The 25,062-nt window shown below is 38.9% G+C and overlaps 1 protein-coding gene across 5 annotated transcripts in view; it reads right to left on the bottom strand.

Annotated features, from left to right (window-relative positions):
• Dmd (dystrophin) overlaps nucleotides 1-25,062 on the bottom strand; it is a 2,157,654-nt gene that overhangs the window by 97,822 nt on the left and 2,034,770 nt on the right. For all 5 annotated transcript variants that reach the window (XM_045140973.1, XM_004663692.3, XM_004663690.3 and 2 more), the window contains 2 exons: nucleotides 11,414-11,488; nucleotides 1,644-1,845 (listed from right to left, as the gene is read on the bottom strand). In XM_045140973.1, the coding sequence (XP_044996908.1) occupies nucleotides 1,644-1,845; nucleotides 11,414-11,488 (277 nt within the window). The remainder of the gene's footprint in view (nucleotides 1-1,643; nucleotides 1,846-11,413; nucleotides 11,489-25,062) is intronic.

Genomic DNA, 25,062 nt, shown 5'->3' with positions numbered 1-25,062 from the left:
CAATCTCCATATACAATGTATTCTAGTCATAACCCCCTCCTATTACCCTCTTTTACTTTTTTTAAAATCTGTTATTACCCTGTTTGGTCCCACCATCTCCCTTCTACTAAGTAACAAGTAAACCATTTAAAAAAATATATACATGTGTTTGTGGCATAGACACACATGTTTAGGAGCCATAGTAGAACATCAGGTGTCCCCCTCTAAGCTCATGCTACATGCACATATGTGTGGGGGCCAGAGAACATCAGGTGTCCTCTGCTATGCCTTTCTGTGAGAAACCAGTTTTTTTTTTCCCCCACTAAACTTAAATCTTATACTGTCATTTTTTTTTCTTTTTTTTTTTTGTGGTGAGACATGCTGATTGGCAAGCCTCAGTGAGTCTCCTATTTCTACCCCTTCAGCACTGCCATAAGTGGCTATCACCTGAGGAGTGGGTGGTGGGCATGGAACTCAGATCTCCAGGCTTAAGTGGCAAGTGTTCTTACTAGCTGAGCCATCCCCCCAGCCCAACATGTAAATTTTATGCAGTAACTCAGGTTTTCAAAGAGTTAAAATTATCCTTCAAATAATTTTCAGGCATAGAATGGAAGTTATATATTCAGAATCCATTCATATAACAGCCATTTGCAAAGAAAATCATGCCAGAACATACTTTGGGGAAGACCTGAATACAAACCCTTACCAAAACAAATGTAAATATAGTCCATTTAGAATCCCACATGTTCAAGGACTTGGTAGACAATTGTTATGCATGTAAGTCATATGCATGTGGTCATGAAGGTAAGAAAGTAATACCTAATCAAAACAGCAAAAAAGGTATAAACTTTAATGAAGGTGGTAATAAACACATATAACAAAGGCAAAAGGCAAAGGAGCTGATACGCAATTCCTTTCAATATAACCATCCCAGGTTTCCAAATGGAAATATGTTCTTATTGATGTGTGCAATGAAGCATGTAATAATTTTGAGGCCTAAGAAAAATGTAGGAAAATCATGACCAATGCCTTCTGCTTCCTTTCTCAATTGTTTTCACTAAGCTCAAAACAAAAATTAGAACTGGAGCTATCGCCTATGTGTAATCCATACAAACTAAATAACTGCTCTCTAACATAGTGTGATAAGTGGAAGTGCCAAACTGAAACTGTGTGAGACCTTAGTAAAACACTAAACAACAGCAACAACAAAAGTCTCCTTTGCTTTCAGGAGCTGAGTTTGCTCATTTAGGCTTATTTTCATTTCGCAGAACTGTCTGACATATCAGCTAAGACAATTCTAATCTGCTGACAGGTATGGCAGCATCTCCAATAGCACAGCCATTCCTGTCAATAAAAAGGATCACTCCAAAGTGGATGGAGGAATTCCAAATGACACAGGTGAGGAAAGGAAAGAACCGCAGCTACAAGCTGACTCATTCTACTATCTGAAGATTGTGTTTGAATCAGAGAGAAGTCTACATTCTAGCTCTTGCCTGCTAGTTTAACAAAACATTTTTCAGGTCATATGCAGAATGATTTACCCCAGGGACAATGGGTCCACAGCTTAGAGAACACTATTGCAGTGGTGACTTACTGTCACCACTCTGTAAGGTAGGTCCACTGTGAGAGAGCAGGAGCAGGAAAAAAAAAAATCTTGTACGTACGTGTCATAAACATTGAGCAGCCAGTTGAGACACATATCCACACAGAGAGGGACATTGACCAAATTGTTGTGCTCTTGCTCCAGGCGATCATAAACAGTAGTCAAACAATTAATGATCTGCAGGATATCCATGGGCTGGTCATTTTGCTTGAGGTTGTGCTGGTCCAAGGCATCACATGCGGCCGACAGGCTCAAAAGATCCACTGCCAAAAAAAAAAATCCCAAATGACTCGAAGCATAAAAATCTTTCTCTCTTTTTCCTTTTATCCATCCCTTGGCTATAGGTTGAACCACTGTCACCAGTATTCAGAATCTGAAGTTGTTTACAAATTTCACAGGCATGAGGTATAACCTTGGCAAAGACACACAGTTTCTTTTCCTGGAATATTGGTGACTATTTGAGAGTGAAAAGGACCCCTGTCTCTTCTATTCTATGTGGCCAGTGATTTCTACCTGAGTAAGAAAAAAAACATTATAGTTGAGATTTTGAAAGAGATGCTGGCAATTCTTTCTTATATTAATACTAGAGGTCGATTACATTAATCTGCATGGTTGGACATGTGTAAACTCGATTTATGTGTGTGCATTTATAATCATTAAGAATTTTTTTTTCTACATGAAACAGCGGATGTTTCAGTATCACTCTGTGGCCTTAACACCAGGTGAAAAAAAATAATTAACTTCACTGAAATTTACTGTAAGCAAACAGAAGTAACGGCATGCATAATCTACACAGCTTTCAGGCCTAATGCTCATTTATTTCTCCTTTCACCTTCAAAGTGCATTCTACAGTGTACTTTCCAAGACGTGTCAGAATATCCAAGGCTGGAGAGAGGGGTCCTTTAGTCTGAAGTATTAACATATATTAAGAAAAATAAGCATCCACCTGGTCCAACATCATCTAATCATAAGTGTCGAGAAAAGATGCTTTTCTCTTAAAGCCAATTCATTAGCTAAATTAGAAATGCAACAATCTTGTTTTTTTTTTACCACCTCAAACACCGAAACTATCTCTGCTCCAAATCCTCAGCCCTTTAAAACAAAGAATCAATGATAATTAAGTAGCTCTCTCATGCACCTAGGGGGAAGAAGCATTTCAATTATAAATGTAACTTCAGATAAACACAGGTCATTTAGCTCAGTCAACAGTTTTTCCAATAATAAAGAAATACAAACTTGAGGGTGGATTTTACTAGAGGCTAGATGTACATAAATGCTTAAAAAAATCTGTTTAATAACTGTGTAGATTAACACCTATGTAATGCATACTTTGTTTTGAAATAGGAAAAAAGAAAACTTTGGAGCTTTCCTAGATATATGAAGATACGGTGGAAGCAAGAGGTAATTTTCTTTGTTTTTATCCTTATGACTGGGATCGAGAGAGGGCTTAGCGGTTAAGGTTCTTACCTGAAAAGCCAAAGGATCCAGGTCCAAATCCCCAGGACCCACGTAAGAAAGATGCACAAGGTGGTGCATGCGTCTCCCGTATGTTTGCAGTGGCTGGAGGCCCTGGTTTGCCCATTCTCTCTCCCTCCCTCTCTCTGCCTCTTTCTCTCACTCAAGTAAATAGATAAAATTAAAACATTTTTTTAAAATGTCATGACTAAAAAGTAAATCTCTACCAACCAATTCCTAAAATGTCCTGGACTATTTCATTAATTTCATTTTTACAGTGTTAGGGAAGGAACAAGGCCTCACACATGCTTGGTAACTGCTTTCCCACTGAGCTAAACCACTATTCGCTCTTGTTTTAAACTTATAGCCAAGTGCTGTTTAATGTCAGGGACAATTTTTGACAAAAACATCATTAGGCAATTTCATGGTTGTGTGAATATCACAGTGTTATTTCACAAATTAGGATGGTATGGTATTATGGTATCACTGTCATATAGGTGGTTAGTCATTGCCTCAAACATTACACAGTGTTTGACTATTTTAAAGAACAAGAAATGGTCTCCTTTCATTGAAGCTGAGCTGGTTTAAACTTGTAGACAGGAAACCGGGAAGCTAGGAGACTGATTTGAGACAGTCAGGCAAAAAAAAAAAAAAATCAATGTAACTAGGCAGCAGGCTATAAGGAAAGGCAAACTACATGGAAGGCTGCAGCGGCACAGGGATAGGAACTTTAGATTTTCATTCTGTTCTCTGTCCTTCAAGGACAACTTCTCGACTGCAGGTCTTGGGCACATTTAGAAAACACAACATACCAGTCAGTTATTAGAAGAGAGGAACAGATTTCATCTATATACCAACATCTCCAACATATTTCTTTATATATTGAAGGAAGCTAAGGCTACTTTAATGTTTTCCTACTACTTACAGTTTTGTCATTGTGCTTTGGTCATCACATGCAATTTGCTGTAGATGGAAGGATATTAAGAACAGAGAGAGGGCTGGAGAGATGGCTCAGTGGTTAAAGGGGCTTGCTTGCAAAGCATGATGACCTGGGTTCTATTCCTCAGTACCCCAGGTAGATCCAGAAGCACAAAGTGGTGCATGCTTCTGGAGTACATTTGCAGTGTCAAGAGGTCCTGGCATGCCCATACTCAATCTGTCTCTGTCTGTGTCTTTCTCTTTTTTTCTCTCTCAAATAAATAAAAATATTTTTAAAAGATAACAGAGAGAAATTGTACACTCACTTTTTATGAAGAGAATAATGTGCCAGTGTGATGGAAGCAAACAGTAAAACTGCATGAAGTTAATCTTACTGAGTGTACTCTTATCTCTGCACAGGTGAACGGGTAACACACAGAACAGAAAATCTGAAGTATAAATAGCTCCAGAGGGGAGTGAAGCAATTGCTCTGAAATAACAGGAGCAGAAGATGACACAGGAGAGAAATATTGCACAGTGTGCTTTACTAAAACTGAATGTGGTTAAACACAAGAGCGATCCATCAGAAAAGACTGAAGAACACATTTCCCAAAACAAACATATCTAATGATATTCTGTTTTCATGGAACAATTTGTAATACAGGGACTATACAACAGACTTGGAAAGACATGAGAAAAGAGATAGGGACAACTTAATTGCCACAAAGACATACACTTAATACTCAAAACAAACCTATTTAAGAGTACCTGGAGGGCTGGAGAGATGGCTTAGTGGTTAAGATGTTAGCCTGTGAAGCCTAAGGACCAAGGTTTAATTCCCCAGTAACCACATAAGCCAGATACACGTGGTAGCACATGTGTCTTGAGTTCATGTGCAGTGGTGAGGAGGCCCTGGAGTGAGTTGTAACCAAAGAAACCTGAACAACTGTTACTATTGACAAATGGATTCCATGAATTAAACCTGTGAGACCAATGACAGACAAAGGGATAATTCAAACAGGGAATCTACATATGTTTCCTTCTTTTATGGATGCCAACCTAGTAGTTTACTATTCTGAAATGAGGAACCAAGACTATTAGTTGAAATTTGTATGCCAGAACACAGGGAACAAAGGAATGGATTATTCATTCCCTTCACTTTACTTAACAAGGGGCTGTCACACATGCTTTGTGGCCTAGAGGGCAGAATAGCACAATTTCTCTTTTCTCAACTGATCCAATCACTTACTATTGAGAAGAGACTGAAAGGAAGCCCTGGAATACCATATTTTATTACCACCTAAACATGGACGCACTCCATGGTTGAACCTAAAGGGCATACTTTGTGTGCGGGAGGACCAATCTGGATAGAAATGAATGGTAAAGGAAGGAAATTAAGAGTGTAGCTGAGGAGAAGAAAGCCACCAAGTAATTTTTTTTTTCTCAAAGAGAAAATAACAACGTTGGTGTCCCACATTCCCTTTAGGTTGAAGGACTTTTTGCTCCCATTACTGAGTTACGAAGTGAGAATGATGGCTAACTCTGTTAACCACAATGGATGAATGAAGGGGTGCTAGTTATATCACTGATCTTCATTCTATGCTACAATATTAATATATGGCTATCTGGGCAGGAGAGAGTGCTTTGGGATTAAAGTGCTTGCTGGCAAAGCCAAAGGAACCAGCCAGGTTTAATTCCCCCAGTATCCACATCATGTTGATGCATAAGGTGACCCACACATCTGGAGTTCATTTGCAGGTGGCTAAAGGCACTGGTGTGCCCATTCTTTCTCTTTCTCTCTCCCTCTCTTCCTATTAATTTTTCCCTCTTTCCAATAAATAAAATATTTTAAATATGGCTATGCCTTTGGGTTCTTGCCTCACAAGATATATTTGTGATTATGCATCTGTGTCAGAAAATACTCCATAGAAATGTATACCCAGTCAAATCTGAAGGACAAAGATTTATCAGCAATATGAATGAAAAACAGGGCCATTAATTGTGACAATGAAAATTTACAAAAGGCATATATAGCAGGTTTGTATGCTGCATGCCTCGTCTGCAATAATATTAAATGAAAATAAAAGTTTTCTGTTCCACTGCTGTGAATCAAATGCCATAAGGTCATGGCGGGACACTTGGCTCATTGAAAGAGAATTACATTAAATTTGGTGGGTCTACTTTCCAAATAATAAAACACCAAAAATGGTGTGGATAATTATGGAAATTTCTATGACATCCCCAAGCCACAATCCCTTTAGGAAGAACTAATATTCATATAAATTTATCCCAGAAGACAAAACAAGATATCTTTCGTACAATCTGTGCATGTCTTGGTTTTTATTTTTAATATTTTATTTATTTATGAGAGAGAGGGAAGGAGGGAGGGGTAGTATAGGCATACTAGGGCTTCTAGCCACTGAAAATGAACTCAAGATGCATGTGTCACCTTGTGCATCTGGCTTACTTGGGTACTGGGGAATCAAACCTGTGTCCTTAGGCTCTGCAGGTGAGTGCCCTAACCGTTAAGGTAACTCTCTGGTCCTCATTTCTTGATTTTTCAAGGTAGGGTCTCACTCTAGCCCAGGCTGACCTGGAATTCACTCTGTAATCTGAGGCTGGCCTTGAACTTACAGTGATCCTCCTATCTCTGCCTCCCTAGTACTGGGATTAAAGGAATGCACCACCATGCCCAGCTCTTGATTCCTATTTTTTCTTTAATTTATTTATTTGAGAGCGACAGACACAGAGAGAAAGACAGGTAGAGGGAGAGAGAGAGAATGGGCGTGCCAGGGCTTCCAGCCTCTGCAAACGAACTCCAGACGCGTGCGCCCCCTTGTGCATCTGGCTAATGTGGGACCTAGGAAACCGAGCTTTGAACCGGGGTCCTTAGGCTTCACAGGCAAGCGCTTAACCGCTAAGCCATCTTTCCAGCCCTCTTGATTCCTATTTTAATATGTTTTCATGTCTAATAACAAAAAGCATCTTGGGCTCTTGGAAATAACATAAAGTTAGAATAATCTGGAGCTGAGCTAGGAATACTTGACCAGCTTAAATTTGCTTTGAAGTAGAAAATGTGAAGTGATTTTTAAAAAAAGGATGTTCTACTCCTAATGCTAGAGCAATAATTTAAGGGCATACAATTGCAGGAAGAAGGACAAAGGTGGAAAAGCAAATCAAGGATTACTGGGGAATGGAGCCTACAGACTGCTCTTTGACATCTCGCTATCTTTCCCGAGTGTGTAATTCATGGACATTAGAGAGATGTCAACAGGGCAACAGCACTGCCCTTGGAAGATGAATAGGTCTTGTTACAGATCCTCTCTCTTTTGAGCACCAACATCTGTCAAACACAAACTGAGAAACTTAGTTTCATTGTGTCCTCAAGATTTTTTTTTTTCATTCTGAAATAACAGGGATATGACCTCTAACCAACAAGAAAAATACATGCATTTTGAAAATGTAGATTCTTGTAGGAAAGAAGCAAATTAATTAAAACTGCTTCTTGGGAGCCCTTGTTTCTAAGACAATAGACTGCAGATGTGTAAACCAGGTTATTGTGGATCCTGAGAATTTTCTTTAGCAACTGAACCCTGTTTAATGCTTTCTTTAACCAACTTTAGTGCACTATAAGAAGGCAGGAGCCATTTACCCAGAAGAGAGCACATTTTTCACCTGGACTATCTTAGTGAAGAAAAGTCCAGAAGTTTTGACTTTATTCAGAAAACTATAGGCTGTACAAAATGTCTATGATGTGGTATTTAGTTGCTGAACAAAGGCAAATTATCTCAGTTTCTTGTGGCCTGTAGAATATGTATCATATTTATCAAGTGCCATATATTTAGCCCCTGTGGTTTGGGGTCTTTCTAAATCCTTGCACACTAATAAACTAATACTTGCTTTGTTAAGTACATTATCACTTCTGTTTAAAATTGGCTATCCTTTTTCTTAATTTTAAAATGCATACACTTAGGAAATGTCATTGGAACCAAAGAAGAAGGAAAAAAATAAAAGCTTAGATGGCCTTTTAAATAATTTTACTGGCCATATGAACCATCTTTCTTACTAAGATTTTCTCTTTGTCTCTACTTTTCTATTGAGTTTAATTTTTTATTCACAGTTGCACAGAAAGGCACTTTAGATTCATATATTAAACCAATTATAAATCAGGGACATCACAGGTCAATGTAGATGCACTTAACTTAAGCAGTATGTTCTTTGTAGTGGATAAAACTTTTATTTTGGGGCTGGAGAGATGGCTTAGCGGTTAAGCGCTTGCCTGTGAAGCCTAAGGACCCCAGTTGGAGGCTCGGTTCCCCAGGTCCCACGTTAGCCAGATGCACAAGGGGGCGCACGTGTCTGGAGTTCGTTTGCAGAGGCTGGAAGCCCTGGCGCGCCCATTCTCTCTCTCTCCCTCTATCTGTCTTTCTCTCTGTGTCTGTCGCTCTCAAATAAATAAATAAATAATTTAAAAAAAACTTTTATTTTGTTTTCTGCAGTACTGAAACTTTGGGAATTAAAGGGGAAAAAAGATCAAGTTCTTAAACAAGGGGGTAGAGTATATTTTCCAAAGCATATGTAATTTAAACTCCTAACTAGCATCAGAAAATCACCAAGACTCTCTATCTGTCTTTCTCTCTGTGTCTGTCGCTCTCAAATAAATAAAAAAAAGAAAGAAAATCACCAAGATATTATTAATTTCCATTAATATAAATGTTAGTGCTCACAGACTTTGGTAAAGAAAACCTAGCCAGGACAAGATTTATCTACTTATACTATAGAAAATAGCACTTTTTTATTTATTTATTTATTTATTTATTTATTTATTTATTTATTTATTTATTCGAGGGAGGGTCTCACTCTAACCAGGCTGACCTGGAATTCATTGTGGAGTCTCAGGATGGCCTCAAACTCATGGTGATCCTCCTACCTCTGCCTCCCAAGTGCTGGGATTAAAGGCATGCATCACCACAGCCGGCTGCACTGTTTTACTCATTAGTTTTGAGGCAGATTTTACTGTATTCCAGGTTGACCTGTAACTCACTCTGTAGCCCAGGCTGGCTTTGAACTCATGGTAATTTTCCTACCTCAGCTGATCAAGTGCTAGAATTAAAGGTGTGGGCCACCACACCTGACTGACAATAGCTCTTTATAATGACGTTGCAGGCATAGAATGAAAAAGGACTAGAAAATAAACCGAATCAAGTACAAAATTTAGAGGACATTCTTAAATCCCCTATTAAAATCTTACCATTAAAAGCTTACTGGACCTTCCATGTTTTCTTATAGTAAACAGATTGGTAGTAGTCTTCCTTCTACCTTCTTATTGCACACATAGAGCCACCCTCTGCATGGCATTATCCATGCAATCTTGAGAGTTCAGTACTTAGTTTAGATAAATATACTCTAATTCTGCTATCTTTTTTTTCCAAATATGGGAAGAGTAATGTTCCAAAGGGAAATGCTAAGAATTTCAAATCGGCTTGAAAAGGAAAACTTAACAAAAATTATTCTATATTCAGAGATTAGGTTGATCACAGGGTTATCACCTCAAAGGGCTTAAAATTTTTACAATATGAAATCCCTCCATTTCCCCTCAATGTTTATCAGAAATTTAAACAGAAATTGAAATGAGAGACAATGAAAGATATGGATGAATAGAATTCTGTTTTATCCCCAAAACTTAATAATGCCTAACCTTCCAAGGAACATCACAGAAGGGGACCGTGGTTATAAGATCTTACAAAAGTTCTCTGCACTGACTGAGCTCTCTTGTTCCCCACAATGAATACTAATAACCCCACCAAAGACCCTCAACAGAATTGAGTTGAGGGAGAGGGGTCTATGTGTGCAACCTTTTTATTTAAAAAAAAAATCAGTATTTTTTTTTAAGTTTCCATCCAGTCTATTTCTGAGCTTTGTCATCATGTAACCTGGTTACCTCTTTTGAACTATCAGGTCTTACAGGAATATTCCTTAGCACTTTATAATAAGTGCTTCATAACCCCACTTTTTTTCATTTTTTTTAATCAAAGAAAGCCGTGCCTCAGGCTCAGAAAAAGAAAAAAAAAAAAAACTTGCCCCCATTCCACCCATCCCCAATTGCTTTGTGCCCACTGATTCATTAACAAGTCTCTAAGAAAATCCTAAGCCTAGGCAGTGTTTTATTAACCACTTAAACTTGGTCGTTATGTACCTGAACATGACTTCAATCTGTAACTTCTTAAGACAGTGGAATCCTCCACTGACTTTCATTCCTGCATTTATTCAAGTCTTATTTTGTGTTTAATCCTGTTATGCAGTAGGAATATTAGTGTAAAGGTGGAGCGGGTACAGCTGAGGCCTACCCATTTTTTCTAAATCATTTCAATTTGGAGACATTTCCTTCATGAAGACATTTTCTATTTAAGGACCACATACCAATGACTTAGCTATATTACTGCCAGCTTCAAAACACTTGTTAATTAGACCCTTTGTTCCTGAAGACAAGGTTACCAGGTTCACAGTCCAGTCTTTCTAACTTCTGGCCCCAGTTCTGGATAATTTCAGTATTGTCATGGGCAACTCATGCCACTCTAACCTGTTGGTTCCTCCACTTCTGCTCACATCTCCACTGAAGTTCATACCTAATCCATTTTGTCACCTACCAAAATGGCTATAGCACAGTACACCATTCTTCTACCGTCACACAGCTAAATATATGACAAAATGAAATTGTCTCTTCACCTTTTCCTCAGTGCCCAGCCTGAAAATGGAGAAAATATCACTGTGTTTTGATTTTAACCAATGTTGGGAATAATTGATAACCTTATATATCTACTTGCCTACAGCTCCAGATTTGGGACACCCTGGGCATCCCTCATTAGATTGTAATTTCCTTCATGGTAGGGTCTGTGCATACCTACTCATAGACCTATCATTAATGCAAATAATCACTCATAATTCACATTGTTCATGGAAGATCCACCACACACTCTACCATTTTCCCCATAAATACATATTTACAAAACACAAATAATCCGATTGTCTCTCCTCTATCACTATATTCATCTGAACTTAGTAACTAGACTAATAAATCAAACACTTCTGTGAACTTGGTTTCACTAAAACAGTCATAATCTTCTAAAAGGAAATGCCCATTATAACACAAAGAAAGATAATGAGGGATACAAGTTACATAAAGACAAGTATGGACACTAATACATTTCACTGGAAAATAAAAATGATCACTATCTTATCAAGTTAACATCAGTAATCAAATCGTCAAAAGGAGTATTTCTAAATACAATGAAAGAGTAAAGGGAAACACCAAACCAAAGATGCTATAAATAATGAATTCTATTGTGCAATATAGGACTCTTGTTAATCATGGGTGCAAAAATAGTGAAAATGCCCTCAGTCCACTTTTTCTGAGCAAAGACAAACCATGAAGACATTTGAGAACTGATTAGTACTTACAGCATAGGGCTTTCTGTAGTCTTCGGAGCTTCATGGCAGTCCTATACGCTGAGAACCTGACATTATTCAGGTCAGCTGAAGAAGAAAAGAGGGAAAACAAAGATCATTTGTTACTTCATCAGAAAGCACAAACGAATCTCCTGATGACATGCCAACAGCTACAATCACAATAGGCTAGGGGAAAAAAATCTTGTGTCTATGCTCCAGGCTTTTAGGAAGTAAGAATCTGTTGTTTGGGGTTAAGAAAAAAAAAATCCTTTTGCCCTTTAACAATCAGAAAAGCAAAATTCTGTGAAGGACTACAGCAGCAGAGCCTGCAGGCCATTCATGTAGTCCTTGATCCCAAGAGGGAAAAGAAAGATGGGCATTGTTGATTTTTTTAGACTGTAATCTGTTCTACTGCAGTGAATCTTTGCTGCAAAAGATTAAAGAAAAGAAGGAATACATTACGAAATTGCTGTAAGAGCTTAACACCCAATTAGCAATATTATAACTTTTCTGATTACAAAGGTATAGGTATTTGCTGTGGAAAGCATAAAAATGAAAGAAATTTGTTATAAATTTGAGTAAACAAAGCATCAACAATCTTATACTGAAACAATAAACATTGTTAACATTCTGATAATTTTTGACACATTATGTGTGTAGGTGTTAAAATGCAAATGAAATTAAAATATCACCTTCAGACATTGCCTCTCCCCCATAACTGGTGGCTACCCCCACAATACATGACCCACAATCCCCAACAAGGAGTGTCCCTTTGGAGGGGGGAGGACACGGAGGAGGCTAACAATGGTACCAACATAAAGGAAAAAAAATCACTTTCAACATTTTTCTTTATTTTTTAAATTAACTTGAAATTGTATGCATTTATCATGCATAACACGATGTTTTGAGGTGTACATTTGTATTTACATAATAGAATGGTTAAATCTAGCTAATTAGTATTCAGTACTATACACCTTTATGGTAAGAACACTTAACATCCACTCTGCATTTTCAAGAATATAATATATCATCATTAGTTGTAGTCACCCTACTGTAGAATAGAATTCTTGAACTTATTCTTGCTAATTATAAACTTATATTCTCTGACCAACAACTAGCTTCATATGCTAAGGTGCAATTCTATTATTCAGCAGAGGTGAACCTGATGTTTTCTACAGTTGTCTTATCAAGCCCTAACTCAAGGCACCTGGGAGGAAGCTGTGTTCAGACGATACCCATATTCAAATCTATACAAGCCTAGATATACACTACATTCTATTTATTTTGTAGAGTTTCTCTGGAGCCCAGCTCCGAAAAGCTCCATGAAGTTAAGAATCTTATCACCTACTTCTGTCCTTTTCCCCAACACCTTATATATACTGCTGCTCTCTGAAAAGGTAGGTACAATTCAGCCAGGGAATTGAATGAAAGACTCAATGAATAAATGAACAGGAGAAAGTAGGAAAGTGGACTGGAGAGATGGTTTAATGGTTAAAGATGCTTGCTTGCTAAGCCTGCAAGCATAGGTTTAATTTCCCAGAACCCATGTAAAGCCATATATACCACATGACACAGGCATCTGGAGTTTGTTTTTAGCAGCAATAGGACTTCACATTGCTCTCTCTCTCATATATATATATATATATATATATATATATATATATATATATGTATTAATATAAATATAAATATAAATAAATATAAATATAAATATATATATATATATATATATATATATAGAGAGAGAGAGAGAGAGAGAAGGAAAGTGGCCTGGAGAGATGACTCAGTGATTATGGCATTTGCCACCAAAGCTTAATGACCCAAGTTCGAATCCCCAGTACCCATGTAAGGATAGATGAACAAAATGGCACATGTATCTGGAGTTCACCAGTGGCTAGAGGCCCTGGTGTGCCTATTCTCATATTACCCCCCTCTCTCCTTGAAAAAAAATGAAAAAGGAAAATAATTGCAAACATGACTAGCAGCCATCATCAAATGGCAAACATAAGACTGATTCTAACAGGGTATAAAGAAAGGGTAACAATTATTAAGCTTTATGGCCTTTGCAGATACCAAATATAAGGGCCTGAGTTACAATTAATGGGGAGGAAAGAATGTCTATAATTTGTTTTAAGCTCTTTAGCAAAAAATGTTCAAGAAGACTGGTACTTCTAAACAAGGTTAAGGAGTAACCAGAACGCTGTACACTGGCAGCAGACCACAAAATAGTACAACTCTGGGAACTCAATTGAGCAGTTTCCTATGAAATGAAAAATATTTCTGTTACAGCCTGGATAGATGGATCAGTGGTTAAGGTGCTTGTCTGTGAAGCCTAAGAATTCATGATTGAATCTCCAGGTCCCATGTAAACCAGATGCACAGTGATGCCAGCACTCAATGTCACACATGTACACACTTGTCTGGAGTTCTTCTACAATGAGCGAAGGCCCTGGTGCACCCATTCTCCCTCTCTCAAATAAAAAAAGTACATCTGTTTTCAGCCCAAATATTCTATTCATAGAAACTTATACAAAAGAAAGAAAAACACATATCCACAAAAGGATGAACACATGAATGACCACAGAAGGTTTCTTGATAATAGCCCCAAAGTGGAAACAAAACAACAGGGTAATGTATAAATAAATTGTGGTAGTAGTACAATGGATACTGGCATACAATAAAAAGGAAATAATAACTGCTGATAATATAGTAATAGAAATTTATACACGAAACAGTAAACTGGGTATCAAACTTATACAAAATTGTAGAATAGGCTGAACTCACCTCTAGTAAATGGTAGTCTGGGGTGAGGTGGAAGGGGTATAAGTAAACTCAAAAGAAAACATGAGTCTTATCTAAATAAGTGGAGAGAGAAAGAGAGAGAGAGAGGGTTTCTGTGTGTGTCTGTGTGTGTGCGTGTGTGTGTGTGCGTGTGTGTAGGGAAAGAGACAGAGAGACAGAAGGCTGTGGTGGTTTCATTTGCCAAAACTGTACAGTTAAAAATTATGCCTTAATAAAGTCAATTTTAGTAGTTTAAAAAAACCCTTCACACAGACAGTACAACTTGATGTATGAGTGTGTTAGCTTAAGCTACACTGTAGAGGCGGTCAGTTGTTTTATTCAGGAATGTGCACTCTAGGGGTGTCTGGCTAGCAATTAATCAAAAAGCCTTACTCCAGAGACAGCCACTGAAAGTGCTGCAGCTATGTTTAGCTCTTATTACATGGGGGGTGTTCTTTAATTATCATAATTAATGTTAGATGAGCTAGTGCTGGTCATATTAGTGGTTAGCAAAATATGAAGACTATTGAATAAGATTTAAAAACATTCCCCACCCTTTCATTAGCAGGATTTAAGAAGAATTTACTAGGTACTATATCTTTAGAAAGGATGCCCTAGGCTGGCTTCCATGTTGCCCAAACGTGGCTCAACAGAAGCTGGTGTGTGTGTTTGTGCGCGTGTGTGTGTGTGTTTCTATGTGTGGTTTGCATGCATGTACATGCCAGAAATTGATGTTGGGGGTCTTCTTCAGTCATTGTCCATCTAATTCTTGGAGTCAGTCTCTTGCTGAACCTAGAGCTCATCCACTAGCGAGCCCCTAGGGATTCCTTCTTTCTGCGTCTCCAGGACTGAGATCCCAGGTGTGCACCACCACACTCAGCATTTTCCATGGGTGCTGAGGATCCAAAGTCAGGACCTTATGCTTACATGGGCAAGCACTCTACCCAGTGAGCCATCTCCCCAGCCTCTTGATGGGTTATTGGTTGCCTGAATTCAATTAGATGAATGACAGAGCCCTGGTAGGAGATCAACAGTTTTCAAACTTGAGTAAATATGTGAGTCATCTGGAGGGCTAGATTAAAAACACAGATTTTAGGCTGGAGAGATGGGTCAGTGTTTAATGTACTTGACTGCAAGGCCTAACGACCAAAGTTTAATTTCCCAGTACCCACGTAAAGCCAGATGCACGAAGTGGCACATGTATCTGGCATTGTTTTTTTGTTTGTTTTCTTGTTTTGTGGTGTGCGTGTGTGTGAGGTGGCTGGAAACCCTAGCGTGCCACCCATTCTCCCTCTACTCCTTCCCCACCCCGTACATGGTGGAACACTCCTTTGATCCCACAACTTGAGATGCAGAAGTAGCAGGATCTCTGTGAGTTCTAGGCCAGCCTGAGACTGCATAGTGAATTCCAGGTCAATCTGAGCCAGTGTGAGACCATTCCTCAAAAAAAAAAAAAATGAGTGAAATTTGCCAGGTCTCAACTCCAGATTTCCTGATACAGTACATCTGGAGAGGACCCGAGGAATCTGCTTTCTAAGAAGCTTCTAGGTAACCCTGATGCTGCTGGTCCAGGATGCACACTGGGAACCACTCTGTTAAAGGACTGTGGCATGTTGACTGGGATCCTTTCACCAGAGTCTTTAAAATGACAGAGCTAGGATTTCACTGTGTCTCTGGTATAAGCTGTAAGATTGTTTAGTGCCTACCTAGCTACTGTTCATATGTGATGGTGCTTACTCTGACATCTGCTCTCATTATAACCTGGTAGCCAACCTCAACCTCTGGATTAGAAGAAGGCAGCTTTCCACTACATTCTATACTCCTTCCTTCTCTCTTCCCTGCCAGTCATGGTTCTTCCTTCGTTCTACCTCCCACCCCTCACCCCTGCTGTGTCCACTGCTTAACTTTTTGGGTGCTCTCAAACAACATGTTGTAAGACAATGTCTTGTGACATTAATCCACACACAACAAAAAGTCTTCCCCTGCAGATTTGTGTAACATGGCTCACAAGCACAATCATATTTATTCTACACCTACTAATACGGAGATCCTTTACCTATCCATGATCCTTGTAAGGCTGTCTAAAATTAGCTACTGACAGACACAGAAATGCACTTTTGGTAAAATAGGGTCATTTTCCCCTTAACAACAGACAGTAGCAGTTTCCAAGGGATGAGTCTCTAACTCCAATTTTTTTTTTCTATTCATGTACTTTATACAAAAGAATTGATTGTGAGCTATGTGCCAAGCAAACAGCTCTGCAGAAGACAAGGACAGCAAGATTTCTCTTCTTTTCCCCCCTGCTTTATAATTCACATTTTAAACTGCCACTTAACTCATTGGTTTAGTTTTCTTCTATCTTCCTTCTGTTGTACAACCAAAGACTCTCTTGTGACCTCAATTCCACTTTCTTTTCTAATTTTCCTGGTTCTATTCAGAATTGAGAACAAATGGGCCAAATGAGGTCAGATGCTCCTTCCAACTCTCACAGTTCATATCAAGAATTGGCATATTACAGGAGCTACAGATCCAAATGGGAGAGGCAAGGATGATCTGGTTTGTTTAGGGTGTGGGACAGTATCAAGAGAGGCATCAGGAGCATTCCTGCTCAAGCAGTGCTTCCTGAGAGCCGATCAAACTTCTCCTCTCTTGCAAATCCTTCTAATTATGACACATGCTTCCTCTCCAGCTAATGCTTCTGGACACACTTCCATTGTACATCCAGCCCATTGCAAAGAACAAGCCTTCTGAACTATAGTTCAAACCTTTCTCAGCAACTCATAAATAACCAGAAGAACCAGAAGAAAATAGTAGGAATTATGGCTACTGTCCAACGCAATTCTTCAGAAGTCACGTGACTTACAGGCAGTACTCAAGAATGAGTAGCAAGAGTTTTGGTGCTTACAAGTCATCCAAGAGTTAACTGTCTGTGTTGTTTAAGTCTGCACGTGTTGCTAGGAATCTGTACACCACTCCCTTTGGCTTACAGCTGGAAGAGATAAGTCTCTCTGCCCTGTCAAAGTGTGTAGGATGTGCATAGAAACATCAAGATGTGATACAGCTGGGAACAATGTGACACTGTCCTGGGCTGAATGAAGATTGAGATGACTGCTTCACTAAAATATGCATGCTGTTTCAGAATGCCTAAGCCCCCTATTTCAGTCTCTCATGGGAGGCTGCCCTCCACTCTCCTTGGAAGCTAACTTTCCACAACTCTGATCCAAATTGCAATGAGCTCACCAAATTGCACAGCCAGAACTCAAGATGACAGAGAGTATTCAGGAAACAAGTTACGCCATGTTTCCATGTGATAGAAGAACCAAAATGCTCAAGTGTATGTTCCTTCCCCTTAAGAGCATTATTTTATCTAGGGCTGGTTCTATCCTAAAAATAGAGAAAAATCTACAAAGTCAAGGAAAACAAAAATCCACCTTCTCAAGGTGAATTACCAACTACTGAAGTAATGGTCTTTGAGACAAGAAACAATAATAGTTTGTGTTCCATTGTTTAGCTTATGAACATCTCTTAACTATGGTAAATAATTCTGTTTTACTTTTTTTTTTCTTTTTTTAACCCCATGAGAGGTGGTAGGAGAAAGTGCAAAAATTACCAGAAAAGAAGAACTGATCAAGTTCTACTCATAAATCCATACATATCGGACATGTTTGCAACAACAGATGAAAACAGCTTAGAATGGGAAAGTCATGGGCAAATCCAGAGGATATTATAGAAAGAAAATATTATCCCCTTCATGTACAGTTGTTGCTAGTTCTGTTTTTTAATAATACTGCCAAATTTTGTTATCTCTAACTGAACTGAGGTCTAGAATATCAAACAAAGGGTTTTTGTCCAGCATTCCAGTGGCTTGTGGATACTTTTTGAAAAGGTTCAAAGTTTCAGTATACTTATATATCAGGTATAAAGAATGATAATGACCTTATAAACTTAATGAGTGGGAAATATCTATCTGGGCAAAGATTATTCCAACAAATAAATCAGTGCTGTGGTTTCTGTTATGCTCATACTAACTCTATTTCCCAGAAGAAATTGAATCTAAATATACCAGGTGATCATAAGTGAAAAATAAAGTTGAGAGGAAGTACGATATTGTTTGGCAAAATTCCAAACTCAGTGTTCTGCAGTTAATGTGTATTGAACTACTACTGTATGTCTAGTAAGTGATTTTCAAATTTTCAAAGACGACAAAGCAGACACTTTTCTTCCAAACCTCACTCTTATTATAGGAAAGAGGCATATTTAAAATCTTATAACATATCCCTGATTCAAGAGCCTCAGTCTTCCTAGAATGTTCTAGTGGATTCTCCACCTGAGAATTTTTGCCAGCTCAAACTTGCTAGAATTAACAAAGGCTGGATGAAACTTCAGAAGCTAAATAAATGAAATCTGGCTTAAAAGCAAATTAAGCCAAGTTGTCTAGGCTTCAGAAGTTTAGAATTATTGAAAACTCTTGAGAGGACTAGATATTCTAGAACATACTTTTATTTCCTTATTTATTGATTGCTTCTAGGGGGTTGAACTCCACCCTCTGTAATTGTTTATTTATTTTTTTCATATTTTGAGACAGGATCTATATTTGTGGCTGTTCTTCCCTCTAACTATTAGACTATTGAAAGAATGGACCTGAAGAAAATTGGAATTTCCCCAAAGGTCTCCTGCTGGGAATAAGGAAAAGATGCAATTGGTTGGTGGGGGTAGGGAGGGGGGATTTTGTTCCTTCAATTGATAACACTGAATAAATCTCCTTTTTTGTTTTCACTGTGATGGACTGTTTCACCGATGACAAATGACTTGAGTCTCATTTGATAGAGTTACCAGAGCCCAGGCTCTGGCCCTAACAACTCAGGTTACAATTACACACTGTCCATGCTGGCTTTGAATTGTAGCTCAGGAAGGTCTTGAACGTTTGATCCTTCTCTTCAGCCTCACAAGTAGCTGAGATTGCAAGCCTAAATCACTAGATCCAGACTGGAACACACCATTAAAGAATGAATATTAGAGCCGGTGTGGTGGCATACACCTTTAATCCCAATACTTGGGAGGCAGAGGTAGAAGGATGGCCAAGAGTTGAGACTCCATAGTGAATTCCAGATCAGCTTGGACTAGAGTGAGATCCTACCTCAAAAAACAAAAAAGAAAAAAAAAAGAATGAATATTAGGGGGCTGGAGAGATGGCTTAGTGGTTAAGGTACTTGCCTACAAAGCCTAAGGACCCAGGTTCAATTCCCCAATACCCATATAAGCAGATGCACAAGGTCACACATGTATCTGGAGTTTGTTTGTAGTACCTGGAGACCCTGGCATGCCTATTCCCTCTCTCTTTCAAATAAATACATATTTTTAAAATAGAATGAGTATTAATACAATATATTTGGTCTACTGTTTTTAGATAAGTTGGAGGTCATTTTAAATCTAAACTCACTAAAATCTTATCATCAAGACATGCCTCTTTGTTTCTCTCCAGTAAATAAATAGATAAAAATAATTTTTAAAAGAAACACATCAAGGAGTTTTGACTAAAGAGTCTTTGTTAATCATTACCTTATAACTATTATGTATGCATCTGTATGTATCTATGAGTGTATGTATGTATGTATGTATGCATGCATGCAGGTAGTATCTCACCATGTAGCCCAGGCTGTCCTATAACCCAAAATCTGCTATACCTCAGCCTCCTAGTCCTCCTATCTCCACCAGCTGAGTGAAATTATTATATATTTATTTATGCCATTGTACTTGGCTATATTATAAATGTTAATATAACAAAAAATAACCTTAAATAGTATCAGTATTATTTTAAAGGTTTATGTCATATACCTAAGTAATATTGGTTATTTTAAAAGGATTCTTTGGGGAAAATTGTATTTTAGCTATTTTACTGACTGACTCATTAAAGGTTTTGTCTTGTAACACAGGCTGGCCTTGCCCTCACTATCTATCTTCCTAACTCAGCTTCCCTTTAGAATGCTAGGATTACAGGTGTATATTAGCACACTTGGCCAGTTTCCATGTCGTATAGCTTTTTAAAAGATTCATCTATACATTTGTCTATTCTTGCAACATTTATGGAGCACTGTTGTATAGCTGTTTCCTTTAGGCAAGATGTAACCTTTTAAAAGAAGAGTTTGCATGGTGATGTTCTTAAGACCTTGGCCCACAGTCAGGACAAGGAAATAAATAGATCTACGCATCAAATAGCTTGGTCTAGTTAAGTAATACTAATAGAATTGTTAACATTCCATCTTAGAGAATTGTTTTTATAAGAAGACCTTCCGCAGACCCTCCCTTGAGATTCCAGTTACTACTTTTTCCAGCTCAATTGCTCAGTGATTTTATAAATTGTTTGAAGGTGGGACATTTCAGTCCTTACACTCTTATTTAGGAGTAATCACAATTAAATTCATTTGTTAACCTGCTGGACTTCACTTTCTTTGGTCTGTTCAGCACCCTTCCTCTTTGGGAATGAACAGATGTTTCTGTTGTACCTCTACAGTGTACTCATGAAATAAGCATGCACTTTATGCCAGGAACCATGCCATATGTAACCAAAAATGATGGACAATAATTAAATATTCAGGTGCACTTTGGGAAGATGGGGGAAGGAAGCTTACAGAAAGCCACAACCCTGTACATATAGGGTGTTGATGCAAAAACACAGCTCTCACCTCAAAGGAGATAAGAGACTGTTTATTCTGGAGCCAAATATGAGTTACCATGGTCGGAGAACAGATTTAGGTTACCCCTTTCCATGTTCCAATGTGTTAAAAATTTCATGAAGCTTTTATAGTTATAGAACTAAAGAAAGTCTTAAATTGAAGCATTTTTCAAATACAATGGCTCACCATCAGGTAGGTGGGTATTACCAAAGTGGGGAAATCTTCACCATAGACTTCAGGTGCTATCTAATGACATTCTGAGCCCTTGGGTTGGTAGAAGCTGGTGGTCTGATAGTGTATTTCAAAAAGGATGCACTTGATCAACTGCTAGTTACCAGGATATTAGGTCAGACAGAGAGGTAGGCAATAAATGGCTATGGGGGGGGGGGTAAAAGTGGTACAAGGTAATTTGCCTCTGATCCTGCAACATCCCATCTCTCTGTGTCATAGGATTTTATCAGTCCATTTAGCCTTGTTTGAAGGAGATGTAGCAGATGCACTGCTTTTCTGGGAACTTCAGTTCATGAGGGAAATGCATCAGATGGGCTTTGAGAAAGTGAAGCTGAAGCAAACACCTACAGCGTGACGGGAGGAGGCTGGGGAAGAGTGGGCACAGCACAGCAGGGTAGTAGTTCAGCACGTGCAAAAATAGCACTAGAGCAGAGAAGAGCGTGTGCCATTAGGAATCCGAAGAAGATCGATATTGCTGAAATCTTGGGGACACAGAGCAAGAGTGGCTCCGTGGAGCAGGGGAGGCCTGCCAAGCACTGGTGGAGGGGGACGACTACTTCTGGTGGAGCCCTACACATTATGTGAAGTATAGAGTTTCAGGCTTCTATTTAAACACAGCATATGGAACACATTCATTTGTCTTTCATAATTCCTGAAACTCTGCTAAGGTGACAGAAAAGAAATTTTAAAATGACATTTCCACAAAAGGAAAGAAATAAAACCCTAGAGGAAGGGGGGAAAAAAATAAACAGTTTGGAACTCCTGTATCTTAGATATGTGGGAAATGGTCTGATAATTAACCATTTTAGGAGACCAGAGAAACCCCAAATTATATTAATGGGGATGGGGGAACAACAAGGAGAGAGGGGCAGGGAGTGGGAGAATCTAAAAAGATGCCTGTGAATTTCTGCAGCCAAGAACTCAGAAATTAGACATTCTAGGTTCCTTCGAAAGCTGAAATTTGGATGAAGAAACGTAGCTTAGATATAAATCTTCAGAGCCCTAAACACCTACTCCTCTATCCCATAAAGTCAAGCAACCTAACCACATGTTGCTTGGCCATTACAGAAGACTGGAGAGTAAGTCCAGGAGAAGATGCACCAGACCTTGACACTGCCTTGGGGCCATGCCATTCTAAAGGGGTCAAGGAACTGAAAGTAGAAACCATCAAGTACATAGTCAGCACCCAGGAACAAAATAAATCCTTAATTTCATGGCTGCCATTTTCTTCAGTCAACTTTTTTTAAATTTTTTTTAATTTTGTTTTTTTTTGATTTTTCGAGGTAGGGTCTCACTCTAGCCCAAGCTGACCTGGAATTCACTATGGAGTGTCAGGGTGGCCTTGAACTCATGGTGATCCTCCTACCTCTGCCTCCCAAGTGCTAGGATTAAAGGGATGCGGCACCACGCCCGGCTATTTTTTTTAATTTTTTAATATTTTATTATTTATTTATTTGAGAGAGGGAAAGAGGCAGAGAGAGAGAGTGAGAGAGAGAATGGGTGTGCTAGGGCATCCAGCCACTGCAAAAGAACTCCAGACACATTCACCACTTTGTGCATCTGGCTTATGTGGGTCCTGGGGCATCAAACAGAGGTCCTTTGGCTTTACAACAAGTACCTAAACTGCTAAGCCATCCCTCCAAAAGCACTGCATTATATCCCATCACTGATACAAAACGAACTTGAACTTCACCAAAGTATCTAGTGATTAAATTGGCCGTCAAGTCTGTCATCCTTATTTTTCAACATGCTATCTTGCTTATATGTGTTCATTTGTTTTGTGGTATTAAAGACTCAAACCCAGGGTCTCGGGTGCACTAGGCAAATGCCCTCTTCCTGAAACAGCATAAAAGAAAGCCAGCTTCTTTTAGGCAGTTTAAGTTAGAAATTGAGGCCCAGAGAGAACCAGGGGCTGCCATCCCATATGCCACCTTGCCCTGACATAAGAATGGAACTCTTGGCAGGAATGGAATTTGTGTCTGATCAAGACTCATCATATAGGAAACTCGTCTACAACAGGCTACAGTGCTCCCTGCTGCCCACAGTCTAGCATACTACTTAGGTGGACTGGCTCTGGGGTCTGCCCTCCAAATCTACAAACTTGTTGGGTCTCTTCCCCTTATATACCTAAGCTGACAAAAGAATGCATTTTCTATACTATAAAGGCTATTCTAGAGCTACACTGGGCAGTGTCATGGAGAGGAGGACACCTGGCCTGGGAGAGGCAGGGAAGGGTGATATGCCCATGGGCGTGGGAGTGGGGGGTTAGTGGGGGAGGGAGAAGAGGGCTGCTTGGCCTGTACACATCCAGCTGCCCGTCTGCCAGTCATGAGCAGCATGCTGTCAGCATTGCTGCCAGTGTTCTATGGTGCGGTGGCAGTGTTGAGCATGCCAGGCAACCTGGTGTCCCTGTGGGTGCTGCTGCGTCACGTGGGTCTATTCTATAAGGACTACAGCCTTCTTCCTGTCACTCTCTCTGCCTGCCTCTCCTCATTCTGGGCACAGGGATACAGGTGAGTCTGGCTTCACCCCTCATCCAGCCTGGCTGGATGGAAGGGAGAATATAATATTGTTTCTTGGTCTGGGGGAACTTTTTTGTTTGCCTCTGCTTTACAGTTTGTGGTAACTTCTCACTTTAATTACATGCATGATTTTCCTCTGGTCTCTAAATGTGAATTTCCTTTACACTCCATATCTACCATGTGGATGTTTTCACTAACTCTAGGTCTGTTACCTGTGTGACTTCTCTAACCTCAGGGGAGCCATGGGTACAACTCTCTTTATTACTCATTTCTCATCTAAAGTTCTTAAACTCGGCTTTGATATTTCCCTCTGCTATTCTTCCATAAGTTTCTACTGTTGGCCCTCTTAACACCCTTGTATAGGAAGCACAAAGTGGCTGCTATGTGTGTTTTTGATAAATCTACATACATATGCACCTAAATCCTATTTTCCATGTGTTTGTGGATCTAGTCCAGTCTTTCCTTAAAAACCTCAACTTCTCTTAAATGAATCTCGTGTACTGTGCTGTTTTCCACACAAGTGTTTGTTTCCTATTTTCTAGGTGCTTATGGCTCTGCTTTAGCCTCATTCCTAGATCCCAATTTCCATTAAATAAACCCCACAACTTGTGTTTTCTCCTTAAATAAACTTAATAATTCATAATTTATCCTTCTTGAGTTCATTTTTATCAATTCACTGTTTAAAATAGAACAGGACCCAGAACTGGGGTTCATAAACTTGGGGGACTCCTCCTGAGCCCCCAAATCCTGCATCATTATCACTGAGCAACATAGCCAGCCAGCCCTGTCATCTTTCATTATCTCCATATACCAATTATAACCACCAACGTGCTTTTTTCTATTCTCCCTATTGACAAGCAACTTGAACTCATACAGGCCAGTGTCCAAATGGACAAGAATGACACTTCTATTTCGTTGGCTCAATCACTGCTCTAAGGCTTTCTTAATGCTAACCGGGGGAACTCAGTTACAGAAATCTTGGGAAAAAATAATGAATTTATAAATTTAGTCTGCTTCCCTTTACCTCTATTTTGAACTTCTTTAGCCAAGCTTACCACTCTATCTGGAAATGAACACACCCCAGATTTTCTAGGACAGAGCCAGTTTAATTAAATTTTACTACGTATAATAAAGACAACATGATTTAGTTTGTGTATCTCTTTAAAGCTTCCCATAACAAAAGTTCACACATGATTTTCTTAAATGTTGTGTCCTATTTTTTTTTAGACTGTAAAAACATATGGTTGACACTACCTATTTTGAATTTACCATCCTCTTTCACAGTTGGAGGATTTGCAGAAAACTTGTTTGGAATGACGAAAATAAACAGCAGTAAATTTCCTCATCTGTTTTAATGCTAACGTCACTTTCCCTTTCCAGATTTACAATCTCAACTACATTTTCTTAAATGCTGACATTTCTAACCTAGCCTTACCTACTCAGCTCATTTCCA

Source organism: Jaculus jaculus, chromosome X (genome assembly GCF_020740685.1).
Source record: "Jaculus jaculus isolate mJacJac1 chromosome X, mJacJac1.mat.Y.cur, whole genome shotgun sequence".
Lineage (NCBI taxonomy): Eukaryota > Metazoa > Chordata > Mammalia > Rodentia > Dipodidae > Jaculus > Jaculus jaculus.
The sequence above is the reverse complement of the archived record's forward strand: the minus strand, read 5'-3'. Positions and strand labels throughout refer to the sequence as shown.